General features: G+C 46.0%; 1 protein-coding gene across 2 annotated transcripts in view; it reads right to left on the bottom strand.

The window, feature by feature from the left end:
• Positions 1-11,265, bottom strand: part of elmo1 (engulfment and cell motility 1 (ced-12 homolog, C. elegans)) — a gene marked incomplete at its 5' end in the record, with an annotated part of 58,718 nt that extends 47,453 nt beyond the window's left edge. Inside the window, 13 exons of one of the 2 annotated variants that reach the window (XM_080531186.1) lie at positions 25-153; positions 378-500; positions 691-741; positions 1,051-1,092; positions 2,493-2,571; positions 3,321-3,472; positions 3,706-3,805; positions 6,004-6,039; positions 8,312-8,484; positions 9,207-9,257; positions 9,409-9,481; positions 9,698-9,738; positions 11,188-11,265. In XM_080531186.1, coding sequence (XP_080387312.1) covers positions 25-153; positions 378-500; positions 691-741; positions 1,051-1,092; positions 2,493-2,571; positions 3,321-3,472; positions 3,706-3,805; positions 6,004-6,039; positions 8,312-8,484; positions 9,207-9,257; positions 9,409-9,481; positions 9,698-9,738; positions 11,188-11,265 — 1,128 coding nt within the window. The remainder of the gene's footprint in view (positions 1-24; positions 154-377; positions 501-690; positions 742-1,050; positions 1,093-2,492; positions 2,572-3,320; positions 3,473-3,705; positions 3,806-6,003; positions 6,040-8,311; positions 8,485-9,206; positions 9,258-9,408; positions 9,482-9,697; positions 9,739-11,187) is intronic. The other variant, XM_080531187.1, reaches the window with a different exon arrangement.
• Between the last annotated feature and the right edge of the window lie 8,748 nt (positions 11,266-20,013).

Raw genomic sequence — 20,013 nt, forward strand, 5'->3', positions numbered from 1 at the left:
GGTTGAGATATGAGGCCGACTTACGATGAAGCCCAGCTTCTTGTAGTCGCGGGTGTACATGGACTTGCGTTTCTCGATGCTGCCACTGTTGTTGGGCTCGCACTCCACATCAAAGGCAATCCTGCGCAGCTCAAAAATGATGTCTCTCTGGGCCTGTGCACACACACACACACACGACACACACACACACACACGCACACGCACACGCACACGTACACGCACACGCACACGCACACGACACAGACACACACAGACAGAAAGAGTTGCAATATTCATACCATCCATCCATCCATCCCTCTCCCTCCTGTCCTTCCATAGTTGAAATACATATACAGTTTTATGTTCTGTAAGGAGAGCAGTTTCAGTTTTAGCCCAACCTGGTCCTGAGGGTCCATCTTGGTCATCATGCGGTCCTCTAACAGGTTAAATGTTAGAACCTGCAGCACATACAGCTGGTGGGCCATCTCATCATTTATAGGTTTGGGGCTACGGATCACATTCTGTAGGAAAGTAGGAGGGAAAGAGAAAGGCGGGAGAGGAGAGGAAGACAAAGGGTAAGGGGTGTCATTTTTTCTTTATTTTAATATCACATTTGAGCTGTGGGATAAACAGGGAGAGAGGGAGAGATGGAAACAAGCGATGCAGAAGAGGACAGTTCCAGAGATGAGGTGCATGACTGGGCACACTTACACTGAGGATGATGGACCGCAGCTGCTTCTGGGCTAGAATGTGGGCCATCTCCTAAACACAGGAGAGAGAGAGAGAGGGAGAGAGAGGGAGAGAGAGAGAGAGAGAGAGCAAGAGAGAGAAAACAGGTACATTATGAAATACGTCCTCATTAAAGCAAACAAATTGTTCTTTCTGGAAGCTCATCAAATAAAAAAAGAGGATTATGGGCAAGAAATGTCAAATGTGCTTTCAGCGAGACACCATAAAGTGTAAAGAATCCATAAAGTATCTCCCAGTGTTGAAATAAGACAGAGGCCATTTTTAATCATACACTTACATCTTCTACAGACTACAAATGGTCACTTATCAAGGTACACTTACTGTCAGAGGACAATCAAGGATGTCCACACTGCTCTCATCAAACTACCATTACGAGTGCAGTGAGGAAAGAGTATGAGAGAGAGAGGGAGAGAGAGAAAGAGAGAAGAGAAAGAGAGAAGAGGGAAAGAGAGAGAGAGAGAGAGAGAGAGAGAGAGAGAGAGAGAGAGAGAGAGAGAGAAGAGGTGAGTGAGAAAGAAAGAAAGAAAGAGAGGAAGAGTTTGAGAAAAAGGCAGCAGCAAGGCATTTTAATGTTAGTGGTGCAACTGCAAAAAGCAACGGTGTCAGCAAAATAGAAGAGATTTAGATAATATAATGACAGCTATGCTGTGTAGCAGCCCCCCCCCCCCCCCCAACCCCCCCACCCACTCCCCGAACCAAAAAACTAAAGTAAAACCTTTAGATTCCCATTACCCTGTGGCCTGCTGTTTTACTGGCTCATCCATCTACTTAGGAAACTACCTGATCCCAGCACAGGCTGACCTTTCTTATACTGTAGCTTACAAAAGCACTGGCCCCGTTGAAGTGCGGCACTGGAAGGTCAAAAGGTACACTACCACAGTAGTTCACATGCAACCACAGCTAGGACGAAGGGCATGAGTGAGTATGTTCATGCTCAGTACACACTGTTAAATTGGCCCCCGTTTCTCCTAGATTTCTCTGATTGGCTCAGGTCTGAGGTGGTAATGGGCTAGCTCAGAGAGCAGAACGGTGAGTGACCTCAGAGCAGAGACAGGGATGAGAGAGGAGGTGCTTGGCTGGGCAGCGCTGCCATCTTCGTCTGTACTGAGCAGAGAGGTTTGAGGGAGGCTGATTGCGAAGTATTACTGCACTGTCTAAGAGTCTCTCTCTCTCTCTCTCTCTCTCTCTCTCTCTCTCTCTCTCTCTCTCTCAAATATGGACATACATGCACACCCTTGTCTGACAATACAGGTATTGTATTGTTTTTTGGTTTGTATCTGAACTCTATCTGTGCTCGTCTCCGGTGCATCTGATTTGGTTCCTCGTCTTCAAGATCTCTTTTGTTATCGGTAGGGCCGCCAACGCAGCACTAACAATGTTTTACCCTAAAAGCCAGACTGTTTGCAGATAAGTGTGCAATGAGTACTCTACTGTATTCTGTAGGTATGAGTACTGTGAATAATATATACATATATACTGTATATATTATATACTAATTCTTCCCTCTTCTAGCATTATGACTGCCATTGGCCCCTGTTCCTAGCACAGATTTTTTCTTTTTCTTGCGATAACTGACGGACAGATGATTCACTTACTGAGACAAAGACGTCTGCTGAATGCCAAACGTGTACAAATGTCAGATGAGTATGCCGGTATGGGTGTCGTGTCTCATATTGATGAGTGTGTGTACAGTCCATAGAGAGTGGACACGAGCTTACGGTCTACATACAAATGTGCAGGCTGGAGTGGGTCTCTTACTGTACCTGTCTCTTCTCCTCAGGGGCCTTCAGGAACAGAGCGTTAATCACGGCGATGGTGTACGTCTGAATGTCCTGATCAGTGCTGTGATTGGGAGATAATGACACGGGGAACAACAGAGACCAATCGTCAGCCACGTCAACCAGCACTAATGATACAGGATTTATTTCTACGCCCTGAGAGAGTACTGTAGCCTCCGTGTTTGTGTTGTTCTTGTTCATGCCCCATTCACAATGAACAGACTGAAAAGTTCACACACTTCAATAGCGATAACATGGGGTTAAGTTGCTGTAGGCCTAACGAAGCATTAACCCAGAATGAATGATGAGCACTGGAATAAAGACATGAGGGAATGTGACGGTACGCCGCTTTCGCATGAACCTGGAATTGAGGCATAAGCTGGATCTGCAGAACGGATGTTGTTGCCGTCTCGATATTAAAGACTACTTTGGAAGTCTGAGAACAGCTTTGGGTGAACTGTCCGGGGATAGTGGTGGTCTAGTGGATAGTGAGTTGGACTTGTGATCAGAAGGTTGTGAGTTCAAATCCCGCCTGAAACCACACCACTACTAGTGTGCCCTTGAGTAAGGCACTTAGCCCTCAGTTACTCCAGGGGGAATGTCCCTGTAATTCGTAATTGTAAGTCGCTTTGGATTAAAAGCGTCTGCTAAATGGCAAAATTAACTGTCCCCTTTAACCACTGCTCTAGGGTCAGATACAAGGCATTAACCAGGCCGGAACAGTACAGCTCAGCTCAGTATTTGATGAGTATAGGTGCAACCGTTATCTCAAGGGAACTTTCACTGTAACGTCGGAACGCGTCTCTCTCTCACCCCTGCAGATGAGGTATGAGCTGGCCGATGGTGATCTCTTGCGCCACCTTCTGGTAGAGATCCTGACTGTTCAACACCATGGACTCTAGAATGGCCAGAGACCTCTGGAGCACAGCAGTGTCCATGGCTGACTTGTTGACATAACTGGCAATCTGTAGTAGAAGAGAGACCGTTTTAAACTGACATCAAGGCTATGGAAGGATGGACTGAACCGAGTAAGATTCTCAAGGTCTTTCTTAACACAATTTCGGTGTGTGATCGGTTTTCACCAATCATTTAAAAAAACACTTACTTTAGTTGACGGTGTATTCATTTCATTGCAATTGCTCGATAAATTCTCACACTTGTAAAAAGCTCATATTTGGTAGCGATAGTGAAGGAGCACCTTCTTGATGAAGGCGACGGAGAAGGTGTCCCAGGAGACGATGCCGTGGTCCATGAGCTCCACGAACGCCGTCAGCGTGAACGACAACAGGTCGCCAAAACTGGAAGACAACAACAACAACGACAGCCAATAGAAACGTCTCTGCTGCTGGCGTGCACAGCCGCAAAGCCAAGCTGCAGACACAGGGGTGGGGTGGAAGAGGAACAGGGGGGGTGGCAGAGGGGCATCGGGGAAGAGACATACAGGGGTTGGGAGGGAGGTTGACGCCACAGGGGAGGGAGGGGGGGGAGGGAGGGAGGGTGAAGCCACAGCCATGTATGCTGAGAGCACAGAGAGGAGGGAGGTGCCTTCCTCCGCCCCTTCATGGTCATCCAGGAACAGCAGGGGGCGGCAGAGAGCCAGCAGGAGCCAGGCAGCGCAGTGAGAGCATTCATTCATGCAGGGAGTCAACTGAAGTCTGAGGAAGGCCAAGCAAGGTTAATTCTCCACTGTTAAAGCAATAACTCACACAATAATTGTATAAGGTCTCACACAATAATTGTAAAATATTCACGCATGTCATCATATGTTATTCTGAGAGGTAATGTCACAAGAAAATAAATGGAGTGAATTGAATGATTAAAAATCTAAAAGAAAGAAAATACGATGATAATAATAAGCATTGAGGACTGACTATAGAACCACTCCTCTTGATGTCAATGTTGCACGTGGTAAATATTGTAGGGTACTGCCCCCTTGCTGTCATATTTCGATAGTGCTTCATTTCATTTTGGCCAAAAGTCTTCAATGCATGTCTGTAGACTACTGGCCTAATACTGTATACTACAACTATATACTGTATACTAAGATCTGAGTGTACACAAGTGTAGGCTAAAAACTTTTTGAGGATCATAAAATCTAAATCTGGTGTTTTGACCAACACAGGTAGAACGCACTGTAACAGGTTCAATAGGGGGTGTGATTAGACTTGTCAAAACATCTTAATTTAAGAATACACATTATATGCACACAAATTAAAAGGACCAAACCAGTGTGTTGTGTTGTGCTCCACATTGTAATGTATGATTAACCTGTCAATAATGCCACAGTGACACACACAGGCTGATGGGGCAGCAGGGTTAAGAGAGCGGATCATGGTCAATAGTTCAGGATCATTAGTAGTCCAGATTAGACTGAAAGGTCCAGTTAGTATTTCTGAATTAGACCAGAAGGTCTAGTTAGTATTTCTGAATTAGACCGGAAGGTCCAGTTAGTATTTTAGTCAGACTGGCATAGTTAAACTGATGAGTAAGATTTTGCACATGGAAGTGGGCAGTTACATGAATCTCTGGTGAAATGATGTTAAATATCTCATTCTAGGATCAAGACGGTTGATTTCTAGACAAATCATCAAGTTCAGATGTGTGAATACCTTTTGGATTTCAATTCAATCATGGCACAGGCTACAGAATGACAGATCCATCTCTCGATGTGGAATAAAGAGCACCGGACAGGAGAGAATTGATTTTGATGGTGTATATCAACTGAATAACCACCCCCTGGGTGTCTATCTAATCTGTGACAACCCCACCACCCAACATTACACCTTGATAGACAGAATAGAAAGTCCCCATCATTTGGGTAGCATTCAGGAAGGTGCATCCTACTGAATGTTCTATAATGCTGGGCTCTACTTAATGTTCTATAACGCTGGGCTCTACTGAATGTTCTATAATGCTGGGCTCTACTGAATGTTCAGTAATGCTGGGGTCTACTGAATGCAGCCCAAAACAAGACACTATTTCAGAGTTTATGAAGAACAGCAAGGATTGATCTGAGTAGAATTTAAACCATGCCATGTTATTTAATGTATCTATACTGTTAAAAAATAATAATACTTTGTTCAATGGTCTGTCAAAATTATATTTCCAAACAATTAATTGTTTTGGAAAAGGACATTCATAAGAATATATAAAAGGCCTTTTTCTCAGAGGGAAACCTTGGTGTTCTTCCAATCAATGTCCCAAGTGAATCAAAAGAATGTGCTTGTAGTTCCACTAAAATGCTGCCCAATTTTAGTTTGCCCAATACCACATGCAAAATGAGAAAGAATGTTGATTTGGTTACATGGTACATAAAGATTAAATACACACATTGATTTCAAAATGGAAGCCAGCGGAGGCGGACATGATTGTTTTCCCATCAGTCTAAAGCACCGGGACCAGAGTCATAATCATGCAGACTCGTCCGGTAGATTACGAAAAGTACAGAGAGAGCCAATGAGGTCGTCCGGCCAGGTAAGGGGGAGGAGGGGCTTACCATGGCTTCATAATCTTCTGTAGTTTCTGATACCGTCTGCAAAGATTCAAGAAACTTGGGCGTCAGGGAGAGACACAAGACCATGGAAGGGCTCAAGTCATAGATAACACAGATCTGGGGACCCCAGAGCTGGGGGACAAACATAGTCCCTTCTGTTATGGCAGCTTTCCCTCCAGATCAGAACCAAGGCCTGACAAGAGACTAACACAACGGCAGGATGGGAGAGTATCTGACAGGCATCTTAAATCATATACATCACTCTCTGAACACATAGAAAGATTGTTCTTATTAAACCAGACCTGAATTATCTCAAATAACTTTCAATATGTATTGACCCACAATAAGCAACACAAAGAAGCTATGTCTAAACAGAATTCCATTACGGTAAGAGATAGGTATGATGACAGTGGGGATAGAGGATATTTGACCAAATAAAAGAAACACCCAGATCAGATTATAGACACACACCCACACACAAACAGAAAGCATGCAAAGCACAATTGTGAAGTGAAGCAGCTGAAACCGTATCCTTGTGAAAATGACAATATTACACAAAATGACCATCATTTAACAATATAATGGGACATGAGATGGTCGGTCAGTAAGGTTAGGCAAACTCAGGCAACCAAATATTAGGCTTAATAATAACTTGATCATATAAAAAATGTTGTAAGAAGTTAGGGTACAGTAAGCCTAGCATTCGGTTGGATGAGTTTGTCTAATCAGAACGGATCATCTCAAGTTCCATCTTATTGTTCAATTAAAACTACTGTACCCTAACAATTGATCACTTCTTACAAGCAATTGATAATATCTGGTGTTTTGGGAGTGAATCCCCAGATTATAATAATAACACATTCACCCGGCCTGGAAAATAAATGTTATCCCTTTGCAGTTGAAGTTGCACTGTACACGGATGTAACCTAGCACGCTTCATCTGGGTGTGAGTACCACCGCTATGTCAGTAGGGGGCACTGTATCACCTCCTTTCATCGAGGCAGTCGTCCACATGAATACAGCATGATGTCATGTCCCAGTCTGGGTAATTAGAAAGCACGGCTCCCCACTGTTCTCCATCCCTAAGCCTCTTGAATAATCATAATACAGCAAGTTGGCGGGAATGCAGATGGGGGGGGGTGGCAGATAGAAACACAAACATGCACACGTGTGCACTTTTAAACTCGCAGCAGGCGAACTATTGACGCAAGAGTCATTTACATAAAAAACATATTTAAGGAAATAGCCCTGGGGGGGCCATGTTCAACGTGAGGCGAAAGAAGTGGATACTCTTCCTTATAAAAGGATTTTAAAAAAGGATGAACATAGTATGAATATGCAAAAGGAGAGAAACACAATTTCCCATCAGATTGTACTCTGATGAGATAAGATAAACAGTTACACTACGGTAATTACAAGTGCATCTCCACTGTGTAGCGTGTTAGCACACATGGCAAGTCTCCGCTGTGTGTTTTGACTCTAGCTAGCCGGCTAGCGCACTACACACCGTGACGCTGGCTTCTCTCTTCCTGCATCTGGGGGTTTCTGGCAGAGCTGTGAGGTGAGTGTTCACCAACCCCCCCCCCCCCCTCCCCATGGGGGTTCCAGTCAACATTGCAGCTGAGAAACTCCATCTCAGCAGAACAGGACTGCCCTCGCCATAACCTTCAGCCCAGCTAGCCTCCCAGGCCCAGCCCCAGCCCCAGCTCCAGCCCAACACGGCTCAGACTACATAAAAGACAGTCTAGCTGGATCAGGAGAACATCTGTCTGGGAGATATTTGGAGCAAGTGGGCTGTTCTAAATCATAGCTGAAGCTTTGAGAATCATTTCGGCTGTTAAAACTGGGAAGACAGATAAAAAGGTCATCGTTGTTGATCCTGATTCTGTTTTACAAAGAAAATCGACGGAAGGAGTGTTGCACGGTGTCACCTCACAATCATGACAGCTGTTCAACTGATGAAATGGTCAACCCCTACCCACTCAGAATGCAGTACAGTACAGTGCAACTCCAAAGGCTTCTGTTTAATTAAACTAATCTGGGACCTGCTGATTGAACACTTGATTGACGGACAGATATACAGTAATAGGGCAAATACCCATCCAAACCCCTTCGATATACACAAGGGCATAGGAGGTAGGAGCTAGGAGCTAGAAGTTGAGTTGGTAAACAGCCCATGTTGACTCAAAGCTCCTAAAAGCCTCTGGGGAACCCCGTACCTCTTGTGGAGATCCCAAGGACAGATGGAATGAGAAAGGAGAAGGTGAGGAGAGGAGAGGGAAAAGAAGGGAGGAGAGGAGAGAGGACTTACTCTGTGCCGCTCTCTGTGACGATCTGTGTGAGCAGAGAGATACCGTCCAGGTTGATGAACTCCTGGGCGAAGGTGATGTCCCGGGAAGAGTTGGCCAGGTCCTTCAGACTCTCCAGCTTGGCGTCCATACTGGACGACTGGATCCTCTCATGCAGCTGTGCAGCCGTCTGAGACTGGGGACCATAGACAGTACTTATTACGTGCCGACCGTACAGGCATACAGGAACATAGAGGGGCTTTACACCCCTCCAGGGTCGACCTGAACCGTAGTGTGCTGGCTGGGATAATTCCCTTTCGGGTGGTCCTTTCCAGCACTGGTTCACCAACTGTAGTGGATGAGTAACCCAGGCCAGCACAGTACATCTCAACTCAGTTCAGCTCTGTAGTGTGAATTCAGGTTTAGAACAGTACATACACACACGCGCACGCGCACGCGCACACACACACAAAGTACATAGTACATAGTACATAGTACATAGTGAGCCAAAACCAATTGACAAGCACAAAGGAAGGAGGGCAGCGAAGGACATGGTTAACAATATGGTTAACAAACTGTTATTGAGGCAACTACATTGCAACTCCAAGTAAAGTGTGGCCCAGTTGGTATACACTTTGAGTATGTGGGTCATGTTCTAGCACGCCAGAGTAAGGCCAGAATGTGCAGGGCTGAACAGTGATTGAGGTTTTGTGATAGGGAGGGAACACACGTTATTCAGTTGGTTTTACACACAAGGAAATTAACAGTTGTGAGCTGGGCATCAATCTGGCATCATTCAACGTTATCCTGAAATCATACATTTCACTTTTACTCTGAAATGGTACATTCAACTTTTACTCAAAATATATTAAAAAAAGAGATTGAGACCACTTGAGTGAGAACATAACCGAGACTTACAGGTGACGTTGTCAATCGCAGAATAGAACCATTCTTTATGTCGTTTCGATTCTATGGAGAAACGGAGAGGACAATTTTGGTAGATATTTCTGCTACTGGAACATTGGAACAAATATGTATGTGTATCATTGTTCAAGCCAATGTCAAACTCAAAATAAAAATCTGATCAAATTGGAGGCGACAAGAAGGTAAAATGCCCAACCTTTTCTGTGATGTAGAAGTTAGTGGAATCAGCATTCTGCAGAGCGTAGTTTTCATGGTTCCCCAAGGACCACCTAAAAGCAACAGAATTACTTTCTACTAAAGGGCACCCCATCTTACACTGATAGCTACAGACACAAACAGCAAAAGAGACAGAGCTCTTGAAGGCTCGGGAGGTATTCAATTGAAATGCAAAAGACACAAAGAAAATGGTACAGTAAAGATACAGCATTTCTTCAAGGTTCTTTCTTTCAAGGTTAGAAAAGCCCTAAAGAAAACATTGCCCTTACCCTTCACACACTTCTTTTATGATGGCCGAGAGCGGCTTTTTCTGTGAAAAGCACCAATGAGAAACGACAGTTAATCCTCACTGTACGCATACTGTTGTCATACTATGACTACAACACAACGTCACCGTGTGATTACAAACTGGATTCTTTTTTTTTATATGACAGGATTTAAATGACTAAAATGTCTCGTTGTTATTTTTCATATGACAGAATTTAGAAGAGAAGCCGGAGAAGATTCTTCAGAGCATGTTATAAAACCTGCAGGGTGAAGTAGACATGCAGGGTGGTGAAGGGTCTCGACAGAGAGCCACCACAGCCCCAGGTAGAGAACCCAAAAATAAGTATGCAGTGGTAGAGGTAGAAAGGGAGCTAAGCAATACTGTCAATGGAGAGAAGAAGGCAGATGGGGCCAGATGGGGACAGAGAGAAAGAGAGAGAAAGAGAGAGAGAGACAGACTGATAGAGGGAGGGAGTGTGAGGCGACAGAGGGAGAGAGGGGGCTGTAATGTGTGTTTGGGGAGGGAGGGGAATAACAGTTGGTGTCCAACTAAGTGTCCTCTCTCCACTGCAGAGGTCCCTGCTCCTCTGGGGAGCCGTGCTAGAGGGGAAGCGGCCTGGGCATGCATAGTGAATGCCTGGACACACACACACACACACACACACACACACACACACACACACACACACACATACACACACACACACCGATGTGCAAGGGAAAAAAAGAGAGTACCTCTTACCGATTGACATCACTCACCCCCCCATCCCTCCCTCCCTCCCTCCCACCCACCTCCCACTCTCTCCAGAGCATCTCTAACAAGCCCTAAAAGCCAACTGTCTCTCTCATTAGCATGCGACTGCGCTTGTATCAATTCTCAAACGCTAACAAGCGAACGCTCGACTTCGAAAGGCCTTGAGGGCACAGAAGATGCCGGGGAAAAAAAAACAAAAGACAAACAAGTCAGTGCGTGATAGAAGGAGGCAGCGCCGGGACGAGACGCAGGCGCTTCAGATTTCTGCAGCCCTATTCTCTCTGGGCTCCAGAGCCGCTTTTAACACGTTCTCCACATGACTCAGTCAAGCTTATGCTGTTGCAGGGCCCGATGGCTGCTCCTGAGGCCTGAGACAGACGAGATGTGGGTGGGTGGGTGAGTTGTGTGTGTGTGTGTGTGTGTGTGTGAGAGAGATGAGGAGGAGGAGGTGGAGGAAGCAGCAGCCTTGAGTCAAAACAGTTAAAAACAGTAGGGGAGTGAGGAGGAGGAGGAGGAAGGGAGGCGGCAGGTCTAATGATCACATCCATTGAGAAATACCGCAGAAGAGCAATCTTTGTAGTTAGTTGCCAAGATGATTCACACTTCATTTCGATTCACTTCGGTTTTCCTTTCACGCAAGAGTTACAGGATCATTGCTGAAAGGGGCTCCTTTTATGTGTTCCATGTTCAAAGTCGGTGGAAGGAGTAATGTTGCTATCGTTCTGTGCAAGCACCTACCTGGTCTATCTCCATGAGCTTGGGGAAGGCCCCCGGCCACTCAATGGCCACCTTGACGATGTCGGACGGTGGCGGCATGGCTGCGCGGGGTGGGGTTGGGGGGGGGGGGGGGGGCGGCAGTGCCTCTCACTACTGAGGAGATCTCATCCAAACCTGGGGAGGGGGAGAGAGAGAGAACAGGGAGGGGGAGAGGTCACATTAGTCAAGGGAAATGAGTCAACATGTCACCCGTATGGGAAAGCTCCTCCTCACAGTACAGTACACACATTCACACTTTTCGTGTGAAAAAAGTGCAATTAATATTCAGTTGCTGAGGAGTTGACAAGGTCAGTGGTGAATTATTCATGGAAGACACGACTATACTGGGACTAACACTGGTGTACAGTTCAGTTAATTCATGCTGAAGATCCGTGGTAATCAGTTACGGCACTACAGGGAATAGTGTAGCTCGACAGAGTAGCAGACCTCAAATCCCCAAAATAATTTCAGATGTGCTTGATTTATCGAGGAGAAGGACAATATCGTCGGTTCCATTTTAAAACCAGACGAAACAACATCAACAAGTGCAGCTCAAGTATTAAAAGGTATTTGACATATGAAGTCCCCAGGAAGCAGCTCAAAGTCCCTGTATAAGACGAGCTCACTTAAGAAAGCGCTAGTAGCAATTTGTGCACAATGGCTTTCCCCTAGATGTTACAGCCCGGCAAACTGTAGAAAGAGCTGTCCTCAGCAAATCCAGGTAGGAGTAATCAGCAGAGCACCTGGGTCTGTGTCGTGCTTGGCTCTAGCAGATAACAGCCTCCGTGTGACACACAGGATCAGAGATGTTACAGGCCTGAGGGGGCAAGAGGTGGAGCATTCACCATGCACGCACGCACGGACAGACACACACACACAAACACGCACACACACGCACACACACACGGCTGTGCTCTAATCCTGCCTAGCTCAGGCCTGGGATTTCACTGTCGAGTACGAGTGACAAAGCAGAAAGGGAGAGGTTTAGCAGAGAGAACGCTAGATGGACTTAAGTCGTCCTGGCTTTCTAAGATAAGAGCTGTCTGCGGCGACAGCGTAGTGGACACAGAGCAGCAAGCAGCTCTTCCCCCGAAGCGTTTTGGTTTCAAACCACATGGGAGAAATTCTGTATAATAGAACCTCGATCGTCAATGGGAAAGCATAGACCCTATAATACTTTACCGCGGACAAAAGAAAACGCCAAGCAACACATCAATGATTCAGCACTTGAGTCTGTTTACGTACTTAATCCTCTCCTATAATTCATGAAGTCAGGGTCGACTCGAAGACAGAGAAAACTACTGCACTTCTAAATGCATCGTAAAGTACTCTCAGCCGGCAACGCACCCCAACCGTTTATTCAAAAGACAGTTGTATATCTGTCGGTGTGCCGGTGACTCACCCCATCATAATTGGCGGAGGCCTTGTTCAGGGCCCGTTGCCATGGGAGCTATTGCATTAGTCATCAGCACAGCTAGGTGCATCTTCATTTCCAGAGGGGGGGGGGGGGGGGGGGGGTGTCACACACTGTCACGTTTGTTTGTTATGATCAACATCTCCAAATGATTAAAACAAATGTAGTTTCTCTGTCTCTCGTTGGGTGGTGCTTAAGGCCTAGAACGAGAGCTTCGAGAAACCCGTTTAGTGGCCATTGAAGTGCAGCTGTGTGGTGGAGGCTGCAAAAAAAAAAAGACGAAAACTCGCTTCTCTCCGCTCAGGCCTACTTTTCTTTAAGCTCATTCAAAGAAAATGTTGTTTTTGCTCTCTACTCCGAAAAGCCGAGGGAGGCTAGGTTAGAGAGAGAGAGAAAAAGAGAGGGGGAGGCGAGTGAGAGAACGAGAGAGAGACAGAGCCTAGACAGAGAGAGAGAGAGAAAAACAGGAGCCCGAAATAGATGGGCATTGTCTGTGATGAGCACAAGCTCCCCTTTTCACAATGGGCTGGAGCGGGGCTGCACCCCTCCATCCATCCACCCTTTCCTCTCCATCAATACCACCCATCCTCTCATCAGCGCCCATTCAGGGCTCATCTGCAGGACTGTGAATAACACACAGTATACAGCCAATCACAGCGCCTTTCTCTTCAACAGGATGCACACTCATTCAGACACCATCTTCAATGGAGCCTGCATCTCTCAATAAGGTCATTGTCACATGTTGCATGCAAGCAGGACGGTGGAGTTTATTAAACTGTGTCAGTGTGTCTATGTGTGTGTGCGTGTGTGTGTGTGTGTGTGTCTGACTGTCTATATTTCAGATCTATGTCAGTCTTGGAGCTTGTACTATACTCTACATCAGATGCCGATGTCAAGGCCAGATATTCCTTCTGCTCGCACTAAAGTTACTGTTTCAAAGGGCTTCAAAGCAAAGAGTCTGACATCATGTCAATCATCTCTGCCACACACTGTTCAAAGCACAGAGGCCGTAGCAGAAGGTTAAAAGGGAAATATCTAGTATGTTATTCCGTTTCGGGGAGCTCAGAGCACCTCGTCTTCGCTTTCCTGATAACTGAGCCGGAGTCATTGATCGGAGAGACCCTGAGCTTATTGATTAGCCCTCCCCGTGACCGAGGCTGGTGATGTAACAGGCATCACGGCATATCTCGGATTGAAACCCTGAAGAAGGCAGCAGCCTGCTGCCCAAATGGGGGGTTAAATAAATAATTAGCAATGGAGCGAGAGTGTGCGGCTCTCTTTCTGTCACGCACCAGCCTGCACCTCACCAAACTACGGTGTTACGTTTTTTATTTTTATTTTTTTTACAACCTAAACCAAAACATCCTTCTCTCCTCTCAGGACAGGTTTACAGGTCCCTCACTTAGTTTAATTACAGTAATGTAAACGGCATCAAATAATGTGCTGCTCAAACACAAAACCACTGTTTATGGGCTTCAATGACCACTGGTGCCCAACGGCATCGCTGGCTCCAATCCAGCTCGGACATCGATAATCTCTGTGATAGGATCTATGTGGAACCGTGTGTAATCTAATCTCACTTCAAAAACACCCTCCGGTGCTGTGGTAATCTGAGAACCGCGAGCGTCACGTTGCCCAGGTGGCCTGTAATTCCCAGGATTATCTCTGAAGAGTGAAATGGGAAGGAGAAAAAAAAAAAGTTCCATCAATCATGCATGTCGTAGAAATCAGTCTTGCGCCAAAGGTCATAACTGGATAACAAAGACATCAATAAAAGATAGAGGCAAAAAGGGTAAAGAAAGAGGATGTGATTTGTTGGACAGCAGACACAGCCCAGTTTCAGCTCAATAATTCATGAGGGGTAACATAAGAAGTCCTGTCCTCTACAGATAGGGAGGAGAAAGGGACAGAGGGGGAGCGAGGGGGGGAGAGAGGGAAAGACAGACAGACAGAGTTTATGAGAGAGAGAGAAAAAGAGACTGGCTTGAGAGGAGAAATATAGAGAGAGAACATCGGGCGTCAAGGAGAACTTGATCTCAAAGCAGCACCTAACATCACCTCCCATTGACACCTGGCCACACAACCACTGCCTCTCAAAACACTGGCTGGGAGATGGAACAGAATGCAAGTTACACAACAGCAACAACAGAGTCTACTGTAAGACATCACTGTGGTTTGAGCAGAGAGAGGCTACAACATCACTTTCCAGAACAATACGCCACACATCTCTGGAGAGCACAACGCCGGCTCCTGCCAACTGCTGCAACAGTCAATGTCAAAGCTGAAAGGCTTTTTCTTTTTCCTTTTTTCCCCCCTTTCTAAACGGTGTGTGAAAATTAATCCTTTTAAACTTTTCATAACTGCCAGGATTCCTCTGGTTGTGTCCAGGGGGCAGTGGGTTTTTTAAGTCCTGTATGGATTTCAGTCTTTTTCTCACGTTTCATCTGACGCCTCGAAAAAAGGCCCTGCCTAGCCACGGGCTGCCTGCCGTGTGACAGCGTTGCCGTGTGACAGCGTTCAAAGGAGCAGGGGACCTTTATCTCTGCACTGAAACAAAGGCTGCAGAGACAGGCGGAGCAGAGAATGATACTGCTCTGAGGCCCCTGTCCTTACACAAGACACACATACAACCACACACTCACCGCTCGAACACCAGCCATGCCTATAAGTGTCCCGTTACACCCTTAGGGGTTGATGCGTGATGTGATGCGTCACACACACACACACACACACACACACACACACACACACACCAAACACATCGCCTTGGGTTCCGTACAAAAGGCCTCCAATCTCTGTGGAGGATAGTCATTGAAACATCACATGTGTTAAACTCTCTCCGACACCTCACTAGACTGGAGGGAGTAAAGTGTTTTTATTGAGACAGAAACACCTCCACAGTCCCTAGAATAGAGACATTGAAGGTAAGATTTGTCATGGTCCATTTCTCTGGGTATCTGGGTAGGAGACAACAAGCTCAATGGCTGAACAACAAAACAATGAGTGAATCAAGGAAGAAATGGGAAGGGGGCGCCCTGGAGAGACACGTGGCAGAATCTGCACAAATGGAACAACAGCCATGTTGTGAGGGGCACGTCAATCTTCCCCCCAAACAGTGCACAACACACACTGAGAGATAATAAATTATAGATAAAAAACAACAACTAAAAACTAACTAACACTATTACTTTGTCATACTTGGCTAGACAAAGATAAAGAGAGCCCAAATGCTATTCCCCTGTTACAGAAATGTGGTGACTCTTCCGTATGAAAGAGGCACACAGCGCTCTGCCGACTGAGTGTGTGTGTCTCGGGAGGACGCTTTGTTTGACAAACATGCCCTGGTTTCTGGTGTAGCTGTAGCGGCGACCAGGATATCCTGTCAAAATGTCTGTGCCAGAAGCTGCAACAACTCTCGCAGCAATTAGGCTAACAGCTCCAGAGTTGCTCCACTGAGGCTCACAGCCACCGTGCTGAGAGGGCACAAACTCGGAGAACTCTGAGAAAAAAACCCTGTATTGTAGGGCAGAGGGGTGCACTCCCAGAGGTTGTGTGTGAAGTGTGTATGTGTGTCTACACGTATGCAGGGTAACCGACTAGGTAATTAGGCCTCGATTTACCGTAGAGACTTTGTTGATGTGAAGTAGTTGCTCTAAAAACAGAATAAATCAAAAGGAAATCCAACATAAACAAGTGAGTCAGCGACAATTCACCTACGAGGCCATTTGAACAACAACATCCTGCGGAGAATAATACGGTAATGAAACATCTACTCCGTCTGCTCCCTTCCGTTCAAAGCCAAACCCTTTAGGCACGGCTTCAGAGAAGCTACATTATGAATGACCTGGCAGGGGGTAACCAGATAGCTCCACCAGCACATCCTTCTGCTCTGACGCCTGCCCCGGGCGTGCCTGCCTGTGGATAGAGCAGGTCACAGAGGGAGCGGAGAGCAGAGGGGGATGAGGGCCACACCCTGCGGCCCAGAACAGCCCGCTACAGCCCGACACAACACAACAAGAGTCAGGGGCGGGGGTGGGGGGGGGGCAACGAGACAAGATGACTCACCCAGAAACGTCCGAGACCGACAGCGACAGGAGCCTTGGTTCTTCGCTCGAGTCTTCTCTCAAACTCACAATAACTCAACTGGACTGAAGGACCTGGTCTCCTACGAGCTAATATACCACCGATACAAGAAGAATCCTTGTCGGGGTGTCGAAGGTGCGGGCAAGGGTTTCACACTGAACTTAGTTTGTAGTGTGCCTCGTCTTGGGCACAGCCAACAAGAAAGAGCAAGAGAGCAAGAGACAGACAGAGAGAGAGAGAGAGAGAGAGAGAGAGAGAGAGAGAGAGAGAGAGAGAGGTTCACAGAAGGAGGAAGTAGGCGTTTAAGGAGAAGAGGAAACAGGTCTGTCACAGTCGGGTAAAAAAGCGGCGAAATTCAAAGATAAGATGAGACAGAATGAGACTCGAGAGAAGAGGAAATAGAAACATACACAGACACACACAGACACAGACACAGACACAGACACAGACACAGACACACACGCACACAATTAGCAACTATTGTTAAATAACTACTGGAAGAAGATCAAAGTCAGCCTGGATAAAACTGAGAAACTTTCAAAGCCAACTACATTGAGGTGTGTCAACCTTTCAATTACTGTATCATAGCTACTGAAGCATAGCCAACGTAGCCGTGAGCCTGGATACAATACAGAGAGAAACCACAACACATTTTAGGTCAGGCCAATTACTGCACGGTAGACCGCTAAGGCGTGGACTAAACTATTCAAACCACTCACAAATGGCTACAGAACCTGAAAATGAATTGCTAAAGAACACACTATCCAAACACTACTCAGGTCAACAGGCAAAAGTGAGTGTCTTCTCCTGAGGAATAAGACCAACTAGGGACACCAGGCGCTCAAAACAACGACCACCCATCACAAATACCACACAAGACACGTGCACAGAGCAGTCCAGTCAACCAATGTTAAAAATAATCAGGAAAGAATGGTTTACCGAAGTTAACTGGCCCAAGTTAACTGACTCAACTGGATCAAGTTGTTGATCTAGTGGTGTGTATGTAACACCCCACACTGATGTCATCATCATCACTGATGCAATAGAGACAGCCAGGCAGGACTCAGGCCAAGCTCAGGCCAAGCTCCCAACCTCACTGAACCCATTACAAGTGCTGGGGCTGACGTCTTCCTCTTTGGCTTTGGCCAGCACCCATTGCTGTCTGGGAGACGCAGTCTGTCAAACAACAACACCTGGGGTTTGCGTTGAGGGGGCCATTTCTTTTTTTTTATACCGGTATGATTCACACTGTGATATGGAATTTGACGACACCGTCCAAAACCGTTCTCTCTCATCATAAAACAGTGCAGATTGTGCTCTCTTCTGTAAAATGACCAGCTTTTCATACATACGTACAGTGTAGACCAGCAAAATAGTGAAGTATATATTAATAATGATAATAATAATAATAATAATAATAATAAAAAAGTGTACTGTATCAAAGACAGGAAAAAATGGGCCTTCCCATGCCACCTATGGTGACAGACAGGTAAGACAGGTAAGCCTATGTTTTATATTTGTGTTATGTGCATTGTGCATAAGCCCATCAAGTTAGTCTGTCTGTCCCCCCTCTCTCTGGTATTATTAGAGCTGGGGTTGTCAAGGCCACAGAACCCAAGGACAAGAGATAGAGAGATGGAGAAAGAAAGAGAGGGAGGGGGGAGGAGGAGGAGGAGGAGGAGGAGGAGGAGAGGGTTAGCGAGGGTAGATGCTGTGTCGCTGGATGTGTTTTATATAACACTCCTTCATACACTATTAAGGAATCCATCAATTGAATGATTTGGAACGTTTATGAAAGTCATGTACGAGAGGCACACAGAGCAGGTTGTCATAATGGGTAAGAGGTGATTCAAGTGAAACACACTTGTAGGATCATGAGTCACCTTGTCGGTGGCCTGAAGAGGGTCAAGCTCAGCAGGCAGTGTTGTGGTGGCACACAGACATTAGACCATCCCTTAATGGATCCCATCGGTCGGTACGAGACTACATCCAGTCCTGCAGGGCCTGCTGCTAGTTTGACAGAAGACTCTCCGCTGTGCTAATTGCAGAGCCCTCGCGGTCATGGTCCACATACTAGAGAGAGAGAGAGAGAGAGAGAGAACTACCCCACCAAACCAGAGGTGCCCTATCATCACAACTGTTTAAGCAGGCTAGGCTACCCCATTAAAAAAAGAAGGAAAAAAAAGAGCAGAATGTCTCACTGAGGCATTTACGGCAACTCCTCTCAACTCCTCTCAACTGCAGAGCGAAACAGTGCCAGCCATGTCATGCGGCTCCTCCCCAAGTACTCTTCTCCACACAGCCTGGGTGTAGCTCTTAAAAAACATCCCTCTAGGTCCTGCCCTGCTCACCACAGCGTTACCACAGGGGACTGCTACAAGAACCAATTAGTCCCCACATAGAAGAGTCTCTCACAGGAGCAGTCAGATGTGTAGGGTCGGAAGTTGCTAAAAGCAGATAGTGTACACTGCTCTACGACTCTGGCAATGCTGGGACTACTTCACACCAGAGGTGCTCTTTCAAACGGCTCTCACTCTTGTGGTGGCCTCTAAGGCCTACACATGTTTCTATTGTGTCTGATTCATGATGGCCTATTTGAACTTGTATACATGAGGATCCAGTGAGCTAGTACTTACGGCTTTAAGTTCCCAGATGATACAGTATTACCTGTTACATTGTACATGCTCTACACATAAGTGTATTCATTCAAGCATATTCAACGTATTATATTCAATTCCATCTTCCTAATAAAACGTGAGAAAGTCTCTTTTGTATTTATTTTGTCCTTAGAGGTAGGCCTGTTTCCCATCATCAATAAAAAACAACTCTTATTTTGGGCAATATAGAATCGCAATATATCATCATATCCAAACACAGCACTTCACCAATGTATCATGATATTATGGTATCATGAGATCCCTGGCAATTCCCAGTCCTATCCATTATTGAAGATGTTTTATTATGCCATGCCTCTTCAGTTTGAAGTAGCCTACATACGTACATATACGAGCATTAGTTAGGCTTCTTGATCATACATAGTGTTGCGTCTCCTTATCCCTCCTCCTTATCCTCTCATTCCAAATGGGAGCACTTAAACTGCGAGCGCTGAAAGAGGCATTATGTAAGTTTACCGTCACAGGTTATTATTAGTTTTGTTTATTTTCAAACGCAATCCCTTTTATGTTTCAAATGAATACACACCATCTCCTATTACATAACACTGTATCATTCGATCGAGGTCAGGAGTAGGACAGTGGAGCTCAATTCGGAGTGTGTACTGATCAGCCTTTTCACTGCCAGTTAGTACGGTG

Source organism: Nansenia antarctica (genome assembly GCF_963989245.1).
Source record: "Nansenia antarctica genome assembly, chromosome: 5".
NCBI lineage: Eukaryota > Metazoa > Chordata > Actinopteri > Argentiniformes > Microstomatidae > Nansenia > Nansenia antarctica.